Source organism: Salvelinus sp. IW2-2015, linkage group LG15, assembly GCF_002910315.2.
Source record: "Salvelinus sp. IW2-2015 linkage group LG15, ASM291031v2, whole genome shotgun sequence".
Taxonomy (NCBI): Eukaryota; Metazoa; Chordata; class Actinopteri; order Salmoniformes; family Salmonidae; genus Salvelinus; species Salvelinus sp. IW2-2015.
The window spans coordinates 32,112,829-32,132,921 of NC_036855.1; the positions used below are offsets into that span (position 1 = coordinate 32,112,829).

At 43.9% G+C, this 20,093-nt stretch overlaps 1 protein-coding gene across 1 annotated transcript in view; it reads right to left on the reverse strand.

Moving 5' to 3' along the window:
- Window positions 1-20,093, reverse strand: part of LOC111975140 (zinc finger matrin-type protein 4-like) — a 186,331-nt gene that overhangs the window by 86,409 nt on the left and 79,829 nt on the right. The window contains exon 3 of the mRNA XM_070447089.1: window positions 15,931-16,020. Within this exon, the coding sequence (XP_070303190.1) occupies window positions 15,931-16,020 (90 nt within the window). The remainder of the gene's footprint in view (window positions 1-15,930; window positions 16,021-20,093) is intronic.

The following is a 20,093-nucleotide window of genomic DNA, read 5'->3' on the forward strand; positions in this document are numbered from 1 at the left end:
AGGTAGGCTTTTGCCCCACCTGCATTTGTGGATATTGTTTGTGTTAGTGTGTTTGGGCACTACGGCGCACGGTCTTTGTAAGTTTTGTTATTTGTTTTTGTAGTTTCACCTAAATAAATATGTGGAACTATACTCACGCTGCACCTTGGTCCGCTAATTTCCAAGAACGTGACAAGATCTGTCATTCTCATTGAAAGCAAGTCTAGGATGTGTGCTGTTTCTATGGTTCCCATTCTTAAGTTTTCAAACAGCTGAAAATACAATTATTGGGTATTGAAAAATATTTCACAACGGTTTAGATGGTACAATTATTCTCTACACTATAAATTGCATGTTTTGTTACATAAACTGAAATTAGGCGAACTGTTCTAATTTTAGCAACCAGGAAATGGAGGAGCGATTTTTGCATATTGCACATTTAACAGCTAGCCTCAGAGATAATAAGTACAAATAGGACATAAGAACTTATTCAAGTTCATGAAAAACAGGCAGATGCTCACAGAGGTGCTTAAAAAACATTTAAATAAAGCCTTTGTTGACTGATGGTAATAAATCTAAGCTTAATATTTTACAAACAGGGAGACCAAAATTATATATCCAACTTTCCTTCCTCATCATTTGAATAAATGTAGCTATATATTTTATGAATTGCATCAAGTTTGTTTATGAGAAGCAAAGTAGTCTGAGATTTGTCTTGAGTAAACATGAAGAGGTGTCCCTGGAGATGCCAACCTCTGTACAGACCAGCAGATGCCAACCTGTGTAGACACAGCCCTAGGCATTTTGCTCTCCCTGCTCCATCTCGCTCTCTTTCTTTCTGTCTCTGTCTCTGTCCCTGTCTCTCTCTGTCCCTGTCGCCGTCTTTCTCTCTCCCCGTCTCTGTCTCTGTCTCAGTCTCTCTCTCTCTCCGTCGCTTTCTCCATCTCTCTCTTGCTGACTGCTACTGGGCGTCCTCAACAAGGATTCTCAGCAGGCAGAGGAGCCCCAGACACTGTGGAACCTGTGTCTCCTATCGGTTTGTATGAGGAGACTCCTGTCTCCGAACTGGGGAGCTTCACACAGGAACAAGCAGCGGAGTACAAAGTAATAATGCAACATGAAATCAGAATGACTGTTGTCTCAATGGGGGTCCACAAACAACATGGTGCTATGATCAAATAAACTAATACTGAGCAACTACCGATTTAGATAGTGTCCCTAAACGGGATGGTTTGTTCTCAATATGCGATAATGTGACTATAAAACATTGTATAACAACTGCCAACTTTCCTGGGACATAGACATGTCTTATATGGGCAGAAAGCTAAATGCTTGTTAATCTAACTGCAGTGTCCAATTTACAGTAGCTATTACAGACAAAATACCATGCCATTGTTTGAGGATATGCACAACAACAAAAACACTTTTATCACGACAACTGGTTTGATATACAGTTGGGGCTCCTGAGTGGTGCAGCGGTCTAAGGCACTGCATCTCAGTGCTAGAGGCATCACTACAGACTGGTTCAAATCCAGGCTGTATCACAACCAGCTGTGATTGGGAGTCCCATAGGGCGCGACAGTGTCGTCCGGGTTTCCAGTGTAGGCCGCCATTGTAAATAAGAATATTTGTTCTTAACTGACTTGCCTAGTTAAATAAGGTTGAATAAAAGAGTTGCAAAGAAAAGCCATATCTCAGGCTGGCCAATAAAAAGAAAAGATTAAGATGGGCAAAAGAACACAGACACTGGACAAGGGAACTCTGCCTAGCAGGCCAGCATCCCGGAGTCGCCTGTTGATGTTGAGACTGGGGTTTTGCGGGTACTATTTAATGAAGCTACAGTGGTGAACTTGTGAGGCGTCTGTTTCTCAAACTAGACACTCTAATATACTTGTCCTCTTGCTCAGTTGTGCACCGGGGCCTCCCACTCCTCTTTCTATTTTGGTTAGAGACAGTTTGCACTGTTCAGTGAAGGGAGTAGTACAGAGCGTTGTACGAGATTTTCAGTTTCTTGGCAATTTCTTGCGTTGAATAGCCTTAATTTCCAGAACAAGAATAGACTGACGAGTTTCAGAAGAAAGTGCTTTGTTTCTGGCCATTTTGAGCCTGTAATCAAACCCACAAATGCTGATGTCCAGATACTCAACTAGTCTAAAGAAGGCCAGTTTTATTGCTTCTTTAATCAGACAACAGTTTTCAGCTGTGCTAACATAATTGCAAAAGGGTTTTCTAATGATCAATTAGCCTTTAAAAATGATCAACTTGGATTAGCTAACACAACGTGACATTGAACACAGGAGGGATGGTTGCTGATAATGGGCTCTGTACGCCTATGTAGATATTCCATAAAAAATCAGCCATTTCCAGCTACAATAGTCATTTACAACATTAACAATGTCTAGACTGTACTTCGGATCAATTTGATGTTATTTTAATGGACAAATGGCCGGCCATCTAGATGTGTCTTTTCTGTAGGGAAGCTAATGATCCATCATGTATGACATTCCTGGGAGTGTGTAACTAAATTACCATAATTTTTGTATGTACTCTACAATTACTTACTTGAAAATTGACCAATTCGGCACATTTGGGCAAACTCCTGGCAGACTTGATGCAAAATGCTGTGGAGTGAGGAATTCTGAAACCTTCACACATTGCTGCCATCTTGTGGACAAAATCTATATTACACTCGGTCTCTATGTTAATGTAGGGCCTTTCTCTTGCATTTCAAAGATGAAAAAGAAAACGCATGTTTTTTTGTTTGTATTATCTTTTACCAGATCTAATGTGTTATAATTCCTACATTAATTTCACATTTCCACAAACTTCAAAGTGTTTATTTTCAAATGGTATCAAGAATATGCATATCCTTGCTTCACATCCTGAGCTACAGGCAGTTAGATTTGGGAATGACATTTTAGGCGAAAATTGAAAAAAAGGGTCCGATCTTAATAAGATGAAGTAGTGTTCTTTTCTCACAACAAAACCAATATCATAACAATAACTCCAGCATGCAAAATATTGAAATCTAATGTGCTGCAAGCAAAACTACACCGTAGGTCACGTCGAACTCATTCCGGGGAGAGCCGAGTGTCTGCGGGTTCTCTCCTCCTTGTGCGTGATCATTAATTAGTGACCTTAATTCATCAAAAACTCCCTAACCTGGTTGTCTAGGTCTTAACTGAAAGAAAAAACAAAAACAAGCAGACACTCTGTCCTCCTCAGAATGAGTTTGACACCCCTGCCGTAGGGGGATATGTTCAGCCGTCAAAATAAATTGTTTTCAACCCTGGAAGACAGGTAATAGTGAACATGTTGCCAAAGAGACGTGGGTCGTGGGATTAATTTTTGATGCGCCATTCATTGTCCGTTTCCACCTCCGCGAGAGCAGGTTACCACGGTGAACGTACTGCGTGCGGTCAGATTAGCCAGCACAGTTGTCAGCTGAGATCAGCTCAGCCAGGTCTAGACACAGGCCGCACTGACTGGCCAGACACCACCACCACGGAGCTCTCTGCCAACCCCAGGAGCTCTCTCTCTCTCTCTTCTCTCTCTTCTCTCTCTACCCTCCCTCGCTTTCTGCCAACCCTTCAGGGGCTCTCTGTCCCTCTGTCCCTCTCTCTCTCTCTCTCTCTCCCCCTCTCTTCGTGTATTTTTAGATGTCGCCACCTTGAAGCCATGCAACAGCACGGCCCAGTCACATCCATCTGTGTTTCAGATACTATATTTTCCCCAATCAAGGAAACATGTCCTTTTGGAAAGTACTGGAAAGGCTATCAACAATATTAAACAAAATTTTTTTGTTGGCAAAAATACTGAAAACATCACAACTCACACCTGCTGTTACAGTCAATAGAGAATGACAGTGGATAGTGTGAGTGCATGGATGAGCATCGAGGGGATAACATTATGGTAACCATAGCCTTAGCAAGGTGATAAAATGCGCACAGAAAGGCAGAACTTTTCTGCCAACTTATAATGAGATCAGCCACTGGGATGTGTTCTGTGTGGAGTAGTAGAGGAGCTGAAGACTGAAAACTGTAATACCACAGAGAGTTACTGAGCAGATGCACTGAGAGAGAGAGAGAGATACTACTGTACACAGTTTATTTTTGGGTTCTCTCGCTCTTCTGGATACTTCAATCTCTTTCACCGCTGAAACCGGGATCCTCTCCTCTCTCCCCTGGAACTATATCCTGCTACGGCCCATGAAGGGTTGATTTAAACACCACTAATTAAATAGGAGTGAGGCTCTGAGGAGATATTCAATCAGCCCAAAGTCTTCCCTGTCTCTAATTGCATCCTCTTTAATGGCTTCTGCATTGAGTTACAGGACCAGGAGTTAAGGAGGAGATTTTAACTGTCCTTCGGGGGCCATGTATCTATTAGGAACCAATGCCGCTAGGCTGATCCAGTACAAAACAGATGGATATGGCCATGGCAGTCTTTCTCTTTCTCTCTTGTGATTTGCTGCCGTTTATTGTCTGTGACTGGATTGGCTGCAGACTGAGCATGTCAGCTTGTTAGAGCAGTGTAGTAAACTGGCTGTTATGGGCTTGCATCCCGATTGGCACCTATTCAGGCCCATGGGGGTCTTGTCAAAAAGTAGTGCACTAGGGAATATGGTGCCATTTGGGATCTATCCATAGTGTCTGTGGACAGGACTCCGGTTGAGGTTGAGTGAAAGGGATTTCTGCTTAGGAGACAATGCAAACTAACAGACTAATGACGCCGACTCATTGGAAATGGGTTGCCATTTGGACCAGCCTGAGTATTTACAATCACTATATTCATTGTCACTAAGCAACCAGATATGAGTGGCGTTGGCTTGTGACTCAAACTACAGATAATGAGTCTCGGAGATTGAGCATCAATCAGTTTCTCTCAGCCTTGAACATCCCACGACAGAGCGAGTTTTGTAATGTCTGATAACGCCACAGCTGCTGATATCATCATAATCCAGTCAAAATAGATGGGACAAATAATTGAATGCTCTTTCATTTTGTGGAGAAGAGATCATTTGGGTGAAAAAGCAAAGCAGCTTTGACAGCAAATGGACGGGAATACATGCACATTCATACAGTATGTTACTACCTGGGGAAAGAAAGTGTGAGTAGTTGCTTAGCAATTGAAACACGAAAGAGTGAATTTAAGGAATTCTAAAGTTGTTTTTGAAAGAGTCTTCATTGTTGTCATTTACTTTCTTAGAAAGGGTGCGGTGTGTGAGCAGTCATGCTCACTCTTTTGTTCAGGGAGTGCAGGGATAATGGATTTTATTAAACTGCTCATTTAGCCCGAGGTTGAAGATGATGGAAAGCCTAAAAAATGGGAATGCATTAGTAGGTTTGGGGAGGAACTAGAAGAGCATGTTGCCACTGTAGTCCGTTCACCCCACCTACTTCTTTCACAACTAGGTGCCCTTCTTTTGCGCAAGGGCCCATAGGACATATCGGTGAAAAGTAGTTGCACTAAATAGGGAATAGTGTGCCATCCATTGGACACAACCCAATACATTACTCACTGATAAGCACTTCCCATCACGTAAACACATCCCCTCCCTATTGGATCTGATTTCGTTCAATAGTGATTATAGATAACCATCTATTATACATTTCAGACAATACATTACAAACACCCAGCACAAGCCAGCTTGAACTTAAACTGGATGACACAGAACCAGCAACCTCTCGTCCCATGAAATTAGCTGTGATCGCTGACCAGTGCAGTTCTTCTTGGTCTGGTGTGTTGCTCAGCGACACCGCTGTATCCAGCCACGGACGCTGAGCATAGAAACACAAGAACACAACAGCTGTTGGGAAGTGACCATGATATAAGCTTCCCCTGCTACACAGAGAGTCACAGAGCACACACTTACTCTAGAGACGGCGACCCATAATCAGACAACCAGTATTGGAGGCTTTGATCTTTAAAGCAGATGAAAAGGTAAAATAGGCCTTAGAGAAGATAAATAATTGCCTCAGCTACCTCCAAGCCTATTCCCCAGTTGCCATTTTTGGAAGCTGTTTATTTTTTGCAGTCTGTTCCATGTAGGAAAATGAATAAATCTAATCCCCTATCGAGGACTTGCATGCCCGCTGCAGTGGGTAATACAGTAATACATTTTACTGGATATCTGGCAGTTATATTTTCAAATATACTCGGGTGTTATGATATTTATGTAATACCGTAGTCATCAATGAGAGCTGGCCATGTGAGAAATCCAAGAGGCAACGTTATTGCTATTTTTCACGGAATATAGGACATGTTTTTACCTTGGCATTGGAGCTAGGACCATCAAGGAAGGCATCTCAACTAGTTGAATTTCCATGTAAATGGTCAATAAAGTTATTGTATCGTAAAGTATAGTATCGTAGCTATATAGGGACTCCAAGTCAAAGTGGGATAACTAATAGAACGTCTGCCATCAGTTACAATATCACGTTGGCGTTGGTATAAAGGGTCGGAGACAGACACAGGAATGCGTTATAGTTTTTAAATTTCTTTACCCCCAAATTACAGCGTGCGTGTACAGGCACGGGGCGAAGACCAAACAACCGTATACCAAACCACAGCGGTTGGAGACCCAAAAAAAGAGTGGAGATACCTCAAATAAATAACACAATCGCACAATGATGATCACACGAGACGAGACCGTAATCATCTGCACAATACACGCGGCACGAAAGCCAAACAACACAGCAACAGCACAGGTATCACACGACCACAGACATTGGAACAATAATCGACAGGACAATGGTGAACAAAGGGCACACTTATACAATACTAATCAAAATGGGATAGGGACCAGTGTGCGTTAATGACAGTTCCGGAGGGATCGGTGACATTAACAATTACAAATGGTTTCAAAAGCATCTGTAAGGAATGGTAGTGATAGCTCTCTGTGAACACTGGAAAAACACATGAAACCAACAGCACAATGTCCAGATCAACAATCCCTAGCGGTTTTCTAATTTGGCCTCTAAACCCAGGTTTTGCAGGCTGGCTTTGTACAGTGTTTCCTGTGATGAGAACTAATCACAGCTCTGAGTTAAGAGGGGGAGAAGAGAAGGAGCACAGGCAGGCAAGAGGGAGGAGTCTGAGAGGGATAGAGAGAGAGGGGGAAGACAGGGAGAGAGAAAGATTGGGAGGGAGAGAGGAAGATGGTGAGACGCCAGCAGCGACGGAGGGAGAGAAGGGTGAGAGAGGGGGTCCCGATGTGGCTCACTGCGGTAAAGCACGGCACTTGTAAACGCGCAGGGGTTGTTGGAGTTCGATTCCCAAGGGGGAATGTATGCATCATTGCTGTAAATAGCTGCGTGATAAGAGCGTCTGCATAAGATGACTCAAATGTAGAGAGAGGAGGATAGAGCCTCTCTCCCCCCCTATGACAAAGTCCTTATCAGATCCAGAGGGAGGAGATCTTCTTTTACTGATAGCTGGCAAACTGAGACTAATCACAGCTGAGGCCTGAGGACATCACAAGGCTGGCCTGAGTGAGGCTACTCTCCTGACTGATCTACCTCACTCTAACTGCAGACACGCACATATCGGCTCTGTTCTTCACATTCTTCACATACTACACAATCCCAATCTGGACAATCTCTCTTTATTGTCAATCAGTGTTGCTTCCTAAGTGGACAGTTTGATTTCACAGAAGTGTGATTGACTTGGAGTTACATTGTGTTGTTTAAGTGTTCCCTTTATTTTTTTGAGCAGTGTATATTTCACAACGGTTTAGATGGTACAATTATTCTCTACACTATAAATTGCATGTTTTGTTACATAAACTGAAATTAGGCGAACTGTTCTAATTTTAGCAACCAGGAAATGGAGGAGCGATTTTTGCATATTGCACATTTAACAGCTAGCCTCTAGAGATAATTAAGTACAAATAGGACATAAGAAGAACTTATTCAAGTTCATGAAAAACAGGCAGATGCTCACAGAGGTGCTTCAAAAAACATTTAAATAAAGCCTTTGTTGACTTGATGGTAATAAATCTAAGCTTAATATTTTACAAACAGGGAGACCAAAATTATATAATCCAACTTTCCTTCCTCATCATTTGAATAAATGTAGCTAATATATTTATGAATTGCAATCAAGTTTGTTTATGAGAAGCAAAGTAGTCTGAGATTTGTCTTGAGTAAACATGAAGAGGTGTCCCTGGAGATGCCAACCTCTGTACAGACCAGCAGATGCCAACCTGTGTAGACATCAGCCCTAGGCATTTTCGCTCTCCCTGCTCCATCTCGCTCTCTTTCTTTCTGTCTCTCTCTCGGTCTCTGTCCCTGTCTCTCTCTGTCCCTGTCGCCGTCTTTCTCTCTCCCCCGTCTCTGTCTCTGTCTCAGTCTCTCTCTCTCTCTCCGTCGCTTTCTCCATCTCTCTCTTGCTGACTGCTACTGGGCGTCCTCAACAAGGATTCTCAGCAGGCAGAGGAGCCCCAGACACCTGTGGAACCTGTGTCTCCTATCGGTTTGTAGTAGGATGACTCCTGTCTCCGAACTGGGAGCTTCACACAGGAACAAGCAGCGGGAGTACAAAGTAATAATGCAACATGAAATCAGAATGACTGTTGTCTCAATGGGGGTCCACAAACAACATGGTGCTATGATCCAATTAAACTAATACTGAGCAACTACCGATTTAGATAGTGTCCCTAAACCGGGATGGTTGTTGCTCAATATGCGATAATGTGACTAMAAAACYRTYTATACAACWGCCAACTTTCCTGGGACATAGACATGTCTTATATGGGCAGAAAGCTTAAATGCTTGTTAATCTAACTGCAGTGTCCAATTTACAGTAGCTATTACAGACAAAATACCATGCCATTGTTTGAGGATAATGCACAACAACAAAACACTTTTATCACGACAACTGGTTTGATATACAGTTGGGGCTCCTGAGTGGGGCAGCGGTCTAAGGCACTGCATCTCAGTGCTAGAGGCATCACTACAGACTCTGGTTCAAATCCAGGCTGTATCACAACCAGCTGTGATTGGGAGTCCCATAGGGCGGCGCACAGTGTCGTCCGGGTTTGGCCAGTGTAGGCCGCCATTGTAAATAAGAATATTTGTTCTTAACTGACTTGCCTAGTTAAATAAAGGTTGAATAAAAAAGAGTTGCAAAGAAAAGCCATATCTCAGGCTGGCCAATAAAAATAAAAGATTAAGATGGGCAAAAGAACACAGACACTGGACAGAGGAACTCTGCCTAGCAGGCCAGCATCCCGGAGTCGCCTGTTGATGTTGAGACTGGTGTTTTGCGGGTACTATTTAATGKAGCTACAGTTGAGGACTTGTGAGGCGTCTGTTTCTCAAACTAGACACTCTAATATACTTGTCCTCTTGCTCAGTTGTGCACCGGGGCCTCCCACTCCTCTTTCTATTTTGGTTAGAGACAGTTTGCACTGTTCAGTGAAGGGAGTAGTACAGAGCGTTGTACGAGATCTTCAGTTTCTTGGCAATTTCTTGCGTTGAATAGCCTTAATTTCTRAGAACAAGAATAGACTGACGAGTTTCAGAAGAAAGTGCTTTGTTTCTGGCCATTTTGAGCCTGTAATCAAACCCACAAAWGCTGATGTCCAGATACTCAACTAGTCTAAAGAAGGCCAGTTTTATTGCTTCTTTAATCAGACAACAGTTTTCAGCTGTGCTAACATAATTGCAAAAGGGTTTTCTAATGATCAATTAGCCTTTAAAAATGATCAACTTGGATTAGCTAACACAACGTGACATTGGAACACAGGAGGGATGGTTGCTGATAATGGGCCTCTGTACGCCTATGTAGATATTCCATAAAAAATCAGCCATTTCCAGCTACAATAGTCATTTACAACATTAACAATGTCTAGACTGTACTTCGGATCAATTTGATGTTATTTTAATGGACAAATGGCCCGGCCATCTAGATGTGTCTTTTCTGTAGGGAAGCTAATGATCCATCATGTATGACATTCCTGGGAGTGTGTAAACTAAAAAAAAATATTACCATAGCATTTTTGTATGTACTCTACAATTACTTACTTGAAAATTGACCAATTCGGCACATTTGGGCAAACTCCTGGCAGACTTGATGCAAAATGCTGTGGAGTGAGGTAATTCTGAAACCTTCACACARTGCTGCCATCTTGTGGACAAAATCTATATTACACCTCGGCTCCTATGTTAATGTAGGGCCTTTCTCTTGCATTTCAAAGATGAAAAAGAAAACGCATGTTTTTTTGTTTGTATTATCTTTTACCAGATCTAATGTGTTATAATCTCCTACATTAATTTCACATTTCCACAAACTTCAAAGTGTTTATTTTCAAATGGTATCAAGAATATGCATATCCTTGCTTCACATCCTGAGCTACAGGCAGTTAGATTTGGGAATGACATTTTAGGCGAAAATTGAAAAAAAGGGTCCGATCCTTAATAAGATGAAGTAGTGTTCTTTTCTCACAAACAAAACCAATATCAATAACAATAACTCCAGCATGCAAAATATTGAAATCTAATGTCGCAAAACTGCATATGTAGGCAAAACTACACCGTAGGTCACGTCGAACTCATTCCGGGGAGAGCCGAGTGTCTGCGGGTTCTCTCCTCCCTTGTGCGTGATCATTAATTAGTGACCTTAATTCATCAAATAACTCCCCTAACCTGGTTGTCTAGGTCTTAACTGAAAGGAAAAAACAAAAACAAGCAGACACTCTGTCCTCCTCAGAATGAGTTTGACACCCCTGCCGTAGGGGGATATGTTCAGCCGTCGAAATAAATTGTTTTCAACCCATGGAAGACAGGTAATAGTGAACATGTTGCCAAAGAGACGTGGGTCGTGGGATTAATTTTGATGCGCCATTCATTGTCCGTTCCACCTCCGCGAGAGCAGGTTACCACGGTGAACGTACTGCGTGCGGTCAGATTAGCCAGCCACAGTTGTCAGCTGAGATCAGCTCAGCCAGGTCTAGACACAGGCCGCACTGACTGGCCAGACACCACCACGCAGCCTCTCTGCCAACCCCCAGGAGCTCTCTCTCTCTCTCTCTCTCTCTATCTCTCTCTACCTCCCTCGCTTTCTGCCAACCCTTCAGGGGCTCTCTGTCCCTCTGTCCCTCTCTCTCTCTCTCTCTCTCTCCCCCTCTCTTCTGTGTATTTTTAGATGTCGCCACCTTGAAGCCATGCAACAGCCACGGCCCAGTCACATCCAATCTGTGTTTCAGATACTATATTTTCCCCAATCAAGGAAACATGTCCTTTTGGAAAGTACTGGAAAGGCTATCAACAATATTAAACAAACATTTTTTTGTTGCAAAAAGTACTGAAAACATCACAACTCACACCTGCTGTTACAGTCAATAGAGAATGACAGTGGATAGTGTGAGTGCATAGGATGAGCATCGAGGGGATAACATTATGGTAACCATAGCCTTAGGCAAGGTGATAAAATGCACAGAAAGGCAGAACTTTTCTGCCAACTTATAATGAGATCAGCCACTGGGATGMGTTCTGTGTGGAGTAGTAGAGGAGCTGAAGACTGAAAACTGTAATACCACAGAGAGTTACTGAGCAGATGCACTGGAGAGAGAGAGAGAGAGATACTACTGTACACAGTTTATTTTTGGGTTCTCTCGCTCTCTGGGATACTTCAATCTCTTTCACCGCTGAAACCGGATCCCTCTCCTCTCCTCCCCTGGAACTATATCCTGCTACGGCCCATGAAGGGTTGATTTAAACACCACTAATTAAATAGGAGTGAGGCTCTGAGGAGATATTCAATCAGCCCAAAAGTCTTCCCCTGTCTCTAATTGCATCCTCTTTAATGGCTTCTGCATTGAGTTACAGGACCAGGAGTTAAGGAGGAGATTTTAACTGTCCTTCGGGGGCCATGTATCTATTAGGAACCAATGCCGCTAGGCTGATCCAGTACAAAACAGATGGATATGGCCATGGCAGTCTTCTCTTTCTCTCTTGTGATTTGCTGCCGTTTATTGTCTGTGACTGGATTGGCTGCAGACTGAGCATGTCAGCTTGTTAGAGCAGTGTAGTAAACTGGCTGTTATGGGCTTGCATCCCGATTGGCACCCTATTCAGGCCCATGGGGGTCTTGTCAAAAAGTAGTGCACTAGGGAATATGGTGCCATTTGGGATCTATCCATAGTGTCTGTGGACAGGACTCCGGTTGAGGTTGAGTGAAAGGGATTTCTGCTTAGGAGACAATGCAAACTAACAGACTAATGACGCCGACTCATTGGAAATGGGTTGCCATTTGGAACSCAGCCTGAGTATTTACAATCACTATATCATTGTCACTAAGCAACCAGKTATGGAGTGGCGTTGGCTTGTGACTCAAACTACAGATAATGAGTCTCGGAGATMGAGCATCAATCAGTTTCTCTCAGCCTTGAACATCCCACGACAGAGCGAGTTTTGTAATGTCTGATAACGCCACAGCCTGCTGATATCATCATAATCCAGTCAAAAATAGATGAGACAAATAATTGAATGCTCTTTCATTTTGTGGAGAAGAGATCATTTGGGTGAAAAGCAAAGCAGCTTTGACAGCAAATGAGACGGGAATACATGCACATTTCATACAGTATGTTACTACCTGGGGAAAGAAAGTGTGAGRAGTTGCTTAGCAATTGAAACACGAAGAGAGTGAATTAAGGAATTCTAAGATTGTTTTTGAAAAGAGTTCTTCATTGTTGTCATTTACTTTCTTAGAAAGGGTGCGGTGTGTGAGCAGTCATGCTCACTTATTGGTTCAGGGAGTGCAGGGATAATGGATTTTATTAAACTGCTCATTTAGCCGAGGTTGAAGATGATGGAAAGCCTAAAAAATGGGAATGCCATTAGTAGGTTTGGGGAGGAGACTAGAAGAGCATGTTGCCACTGTAGTCCGTTCACCCCACCTACTCTTTRCAACTAGGTGCCCTTCTTTTGGCCAAGGGCCCATAGGACTATGGTGAAAAGTAGTGCACTAAATAGGGAATAGTGTGCCATCCATTTGGGACACAYCCCAATACATTACTCACTGATAAAGCACTTCCCATCGACGTAAACACATCCCTCCCTTATGGATCTGATTTCGTTCAAGTGATTATAAGATAACCATCTATTATACATTTCAGACAATACATTACAAACCCAGCACAAAGCCCAGCTTGAACTAAACTGGATGACACAGACCAGCAACCTCTCTTCCCATGAAATTAGCTGTGATCGCTGGACCAGTGCAGTTCTTCTGGTCTGGTGTGTTGCTCAGCGACACCGCAGTATCCAGGACCACGGACGCTGAGCATGAGAACACAACAGAACACAACAGCTGTTGGGAAGTGACCAATGATATAGCTTCCCCTGCTAACACAGAGAGTACAGAGCACACACTTACTCTAGAGGACGGCGACCCATAATAGACAACAGTATTGGAGCTTTGATCTTAAAAGCAGATGAAAAGGTAAAATAGGGCCTTAGAGAAGATAAATAATTGCCTCAGCTACCTCCAGCAGCCTATTCCCCAGTTGCCATTTTTGGAAGCTGTTTATTTTTTGCAGTCTGTTCATGTAGGGAAATGAATAAATACTAATCCCCCTATCGAGGACTGCATGCCCGCTGCAGTGGGTAATACAGTAATACATTTTACTGGTCTGGCAGTTATATTTTCAAATATAACTCGGGTGTTATGATATTTATGTAAACSCGTAGTCATCAATGAGAGCTGGCCATGTGAGAAATCCAAGGGCAACGTTATTGCTATTTTTCACGGAATATAGGACATGTTTTTACCTTGAGCATTGGAGCWGGACCATCAAGGAAGGCATCTCAACTAGTTGAATTTCCATGTAAATGGTCAATAAAGTTATTGTATCGTAAAGTATAGTATCGTAGCTATATAGGACTCCAAGTCAAAGTGGGATAACTAATAGAACGTCTGCCATCAAGTTACAATATCACGTTGGCGTTGGTATAAAGGGTCGGGAGACAGACACAGGAATGCGTTATAGGTTTTTAAATTTCTTTACCCAAATTACAGCGTGCCGTGTACAGGCACGGGGACGAAGACCAAACAAACACGTATACCAAACACAGGGTTGAGACCCAAAAAAAGAGTGAGGAGTACCTCAAATAAATAACACAATCGCACAATGATTATCACACAGGACGAGACCCGTAATCATCTGCACAATACACGCGGCACGAAAGCCAAAACAACACAGCACAGCACAYGTACTCACACGACCAACAGACATTGGAACAATAATCGACAGGACAATGGTGAACAAAGGGCACACTTATACAATTACTAATCAAATGGGAATAGGGACCAGGTGTGCGTAATGACAGTTCCGGAGGGATCGGTGACATACAATTACAAATGGTTTCAAAAAGCATCTGTAAGGAATGGTAGTGATAGCTCTCTGTGAACATGGAAAACACATGAAACCAACAGCACAATGTCCAGATCAAACAATCCCTAGCGGTTTCTAATTTGGCCTCTAAACCCAGGTTTGCAGGCTGGCTTCTGTACAGTGTCTTCCTGTGATGAGAACTAATCAACAGCTCTGAGGTAAGAGGGGGAGAAGAAAGGAGCAGGGCAGGCAGAGGGAGAGGAGGGGGATAGAGAGAGAGGGGGGAAGACAGGGAGAGAGAAAGAGGGAGCGAGAGAGGAAGAGGTGAGACAGGCAGAGCGACGGAGGGAGAGAAGGGGTGAGAGAGGGTCCCGTGTGGCTCACTTGGTAAAGCACGGCACTTGTAACGGCAGGGTTGTGGGTTCGATTCCCAAGGGGGAATGTATGCACTCATTGCTGTAAATAGCTGTGGATAAGAGCGTCTGKTAAATGACTCAAATGTAGAGAGAGGAGGGATAGAGCTCTCTCCCCAGACAAGTCCTTATCAGATCCAGAGGAGGAAATCTTCTTTACTGATAGCTGGCAAACTGAGACTAATCACAGCTGAGGCCTGAGACTAATCACAGCTGAGGCCTGAGTCTGAGGCTACTCTCCTGACTGATCTACTCACTCTAACTGAGACACGCAATATGGCTCTGTTCTTCACTTCTTCACATCTACACAATCCCAATCTGACACTACTGCGACGGTTCTACTCTTTCTCTCCCCCCCCCTCCCCTGCCGCTGTCTCCCCACAACACCAATGAATCTCAACTCCAAAAGCCAAGCATACACACGTTGATATGATAATATTATATAAACCCTTTTCTCACAAAAGAAGYATGTAACTGTGAATGTGCAGAATGCTGATAAAACACAAATGCTGCAGGTTTTATCCTAATGCAGAACAGAATGCCCACCTGCAAATAGCTTAACAACTGTTTGTCTCGGTCTCTTCTTCTTTGCTCAGTGATTCAGCATAGATAGAAGCATAGGTGCTAGCTAGCACAAACCCACACAGCCACCACCCATTTCCCCTGTACTTTCTCTCAGGCAAGAAGGAAGAGCTTAAGCACACGCCAAACACGTATTGACCGGGGGCTGACAGCAGAACATAATTGCAACTGTCAAAAATGGCATGTACTCTGATTTACATGGGAGAGGTGATGTTCCTCCCTTTCTCTCAATGTTCTCTTTTCACTTGACGGAAAGCTACTCTGCTTCCTCTGGCATCCTGGATCCTGCGGCTTTCACTTTCACTTCCACCAAGTTGGTTCAGTTCAGCCAACCAGAAATGTGTTGCTACTTATCTATTCACCATTCTGACAGGAGGCAAGAGGGTCAAGACATAGTGGTAGGAATCAATAACAGGAGGGCCCAGAGCAAAAGTTGACCACTCCTGTGACTGTGAGTGAGTGCAGCCAGAGATGAGACAAGATGAGTTTGTATCTATAGGCCGTGCTATTTGCAAAAATGTTGCACACAAAAAAACAAATGTACGGTACCATTGTAGAAGTGTGAACACACATACAGTGAGATGTATCATTTACAGTAGTAGTGGCTGCTGTACTCACATTGTCTGTTCGGAGTTTCTTTGCTGGGCAGCCTCCATCCACGGGATGTAGCATGTAATACAGCCGCACTTTATTGGCATGTTTCCGACTCTAGAAGGAAAAAGGGGGGGGGGGGGGGGTTTTAATTATGGAATGAATTGCACATGTACATTCTGATACATTTTCTGATTATTGTTATGCCATTGGACGTCTCCCAGAGTGCCATATTGGGCATCTGGGAAGTGGATGGTGAGATTGTATTATGAAAAAAATTATACTGCAGACGGCTGCTTCTTGTCTGACACAGGGGCTGCGTCCCAAAGGGCATATAGTGGACWAATTTTGACGAGACTGGTAAAAAAAAATGGTGCCATTTGGGACGCAGCCCATTTCAAACACTAGATCCAATTAATAATTACTTCAGCTTCCATTAAAGGTGCAAGAGGCCCTCATCACATCCCTAACTCATCTATCCCTCGGCTTGGAAAGCAGACAGACAGACAGAGCTGCTTTTGGGCTGGGGTAGGGATGGAGGGATAGAAGGAAGACAAAAGAGAGTTAGGACAAGAGGGAGCTGCCAGCTCTTAAAAATTCAAGAAAGAGTCAAAGATGGGGGTGAGGAGCACCAGTGAAGTGTTCAATGAAGGAATTCCTTTATAAACCTTTCATTTTATCTCGAAAAGAGAGGAATAGATTTACCATTCTTCTCTGACGAGGCGTGATGCCAATGGACGAGCACTCATGCAGTGCGAGCGACAGACAGACAGACAGACAGACAGACAGACAGACAGACAGACAGACAGACAGACAGACAGACAGACAGACAGACAGACGGCTCCCAGGTTGTCCTCACAGAGACACAGGCAGCATCCCAAATTGCATCCTATTCCCTATGTAGTGCAATACTTTCGACCAGGGCCCAAGGCTCTAGTCCAAAGTTGTGCAATATATGGATTAGGGTGGCATTCGGGACTGAGTCACAGACCCATATTGTCAGCTCAGATGGGGGAGATTGATCCCAAGAAATCTATTTGTCTTTTTTGCCTTTCTTATTTCTGCCTGGGCTGTGGCACCATGAGCCTATTGCACTGTGAAAAGGGCTCTAGCTGAGAAAGAAACTATCAGGTATTATATTAGTGGCAGGGGGAAGGTTATTGCGGCTCAAACAGACAACAATAAGGGAATGAAACAATCATGCAGGAGCTCTCACTCATCCAATCTCTCAGTAAGTGTGCTCTCAAAGCATTCCTTTGATAGTCTTTTTATTTATATTATGAGGGTGACACCAGCGGAATTGCCACAGAGGGGCGGCAGGTAGCCTAGTGGTTAGAGCGTTGGGCCAGTAACCGAATGGCTGCTGGATTGAATCCCTGAGCTGACAAGGTAAAAATCTGTCATTCTGCCCCTGAACAAGGKAGTTAACCAACTGTTCCCCGGTAGCCCGTCATTGTAAATAAGAATTTGTTCTTAACTGACTTACATAGTTAAAMAAAAAAATACATTCAACAGCTAAATGCATCAGGTGCACATTAAGAACAAATAATCCACTCATGTCAATTTTATTCAAAAGCCAATAGAATATAAATAGAACATTCAGATAACTTGCACCGTCCCACCTGCCACAGCAAACAAGTATGTACACATACTGTACATCTATAGTGTATTGCCAAGAAACTCCATAATGCTCAACAACTTCAAACATAGACTCTGACCTGTCCAATGAGCCAAATGTCTTAAAGAATTCCACAGTTACCAAAGCGCCCTCACAATCTTACCAAAGATGGTTTAGTATTAAGATATGTAGAAACAGCTTCTTCAATAGAAATCCCTGATCACGCTTGAAGGCGATGTCATTGCGACGTTAGCTAGCTAAGCTCATGCGAAGGAACGCGTCATCAGGTCTAATGGGCGTGTCGCGCGAACTGCACATATGCAGGCCGTCAAAACAAAGGCACTTGTTTTTGACGAAAATYAAAAKTTGCAAACACACACACACACACACACACARTTCAGTAAAATAAAATATCATGCTTACAATTATTGTCAATCTCATAGCACATGATGATGGGGCTTGGTGTTGAAATCATAATCCAATGACTCAGTTAGTTCTCTTTCAAAGGAGAGATGTGGCAGAGCTTTACAATACCAAAGTAGAGTGCATTCAACTGAATACATGCATTTTCTGTACAATATTTACTGCCATATTCACACATATTTTACAAAAAATGTGATAACATGGACCATCACACTATTGAATTTGATATTGTAGGGCCATGGGCATATCTGAAACAAATCTGTAAAAATTATATGATGAAGCTTTTGAATCTGGCCTTATAAATAACACAAAGATATGTCAAATCAGGTAATGCCAAATGTAAGTCTGCTTTCAAATGATTGAAATGCATTATGGATAATTCAGGAAAGCAGAAAGAAAATCATCAGGCAATCATTTTGTTTTTCATCTTTCTTAGAACAGAATACATGTTCCTGAGAGTTTTAGCTTAGCTTGGGATAAGTCTAGTCTACACCTGTTGTTTTTCGAAGCATGTGACAAATACAATTTGATTTGATTTAAATTGAGAAGCTCAATTCATTTCCCCAGTCATTCTATGCAGAAGTCCCATATATGTTCCTGGGAGTCTTAGCTTTCATTTGTGGGGTGCTAATAGCTAATAGCCTAAACCGTTCACACCCAAGAGACAAATTCAAAGGAAGAAAACAAACTGTCAATGTTGTCTTTATTGATAACTCTGACACTTTTTGGAAAGAAAAAATATTATACAAAGAAGTTGGAATTCACCCAAACTATCTCGGGGCTTATACATTGCAAGGCCATTTTAAGGCTGCTCTGAGAGACTGACTGGTATTGTAACGGTTCTCCTCTTCCTCTTCATCCGAAGAGGAGGAGCATGGATTGAACCAAGACGCAGCGTGATACTTAGACATGATATTTATTTAGACACGACAAAACAACGAAGACAAAAAACGAACTATACTTGAATTAACTAACAAAATAACAAAACGAATGTAGACAAACCTGGACGTAAGAACTTACATGTAACACGAAGAACGCACGAACAGGGAAATGACTACATAAAAACCGAACGAACAAAATGAACAAACAAACCGAAACAGTCCCCTGGCGGCTCCTGGCAGATCCTGTCTGGTTGGCGGCTCTGGCAGATCCTGTCTGGTTGGCGGCTCTGGCAGATCCTGTCTGTTGGCGTCTGGCAGATCCTGTTGTTGGGCGCTCTGGCAGATCCTGTCTGGTTAGCGGCTCTGGCAGATCCTGTCTGGTTGGCGGCTCTGGCAGATCCTGTCGGGTTGGCGGCTCTGGCAGATCCTGTCTGGTTGGGCGGCTCTGGCAGATCCTGTCTGACGAATGGCTCTAGCGGCTCCTGACTGACTATCTGCTCTGACGGCTCGGGACAGACGGGCGGCTCTAATGGCTCGGACAGACGGATGGCTCAGACGGCGCTGGGAGACGGATGGCTCAGACGGCGCTGGGGAGACGGATGGCTCAGACGGCGCTGGGGGAGACGGATGGCCGATGGCGCTGGGGAGACGGATGGCTCAGATGGCGCTGGGGAGACGGATGGCTCTGGCCGGATAAGGCGCACTGTAGACCTGGTGCGTGGTGCCGGAACTGGAGGCACCGGGCTAAAGGACACGCACCTTCATGCTAGTGCAGGGAGCAGGGACAGGCACACTAGACTCTCAAAGCGTACTATTTGCCTGGGGCGTGGTACCGGCACTGGTGGCACCGGGCTGCGGGCACGCACATCAGGACGAGTACGGGGAGAAGGAAACAGTGGTACAGGGCTCTGGAGACGCACAGGTGGCTAGTGCGTGGTGCCGGAACTGGAGGCACTGGGCTGGAGACACGCACCATAGGAAGAGTGCGTGGAGGAGGAAACAGGGCTCTGAAAACGCACTGGAAGCCTGGTGCGTGGTTGTAGGCACTGGTGGGTACTGGCTGGGCGGGAGGTAGCGCCGGAAAATACCGGACCGTGCAGGGTACTGGCTCCCTTGAGCATTGAGCCTGCCAACCTTACCTGGTTGAATGCTCCCGTCGCCCGACCAGTGCGGGGAGGTGGAATAACCCGCACCGGGCTATGTAGGCGAACCGGGGACACCATGCGTAAGGCTGGTGCCATGTAGCCGGCCCAAGGAGACGTACTGGT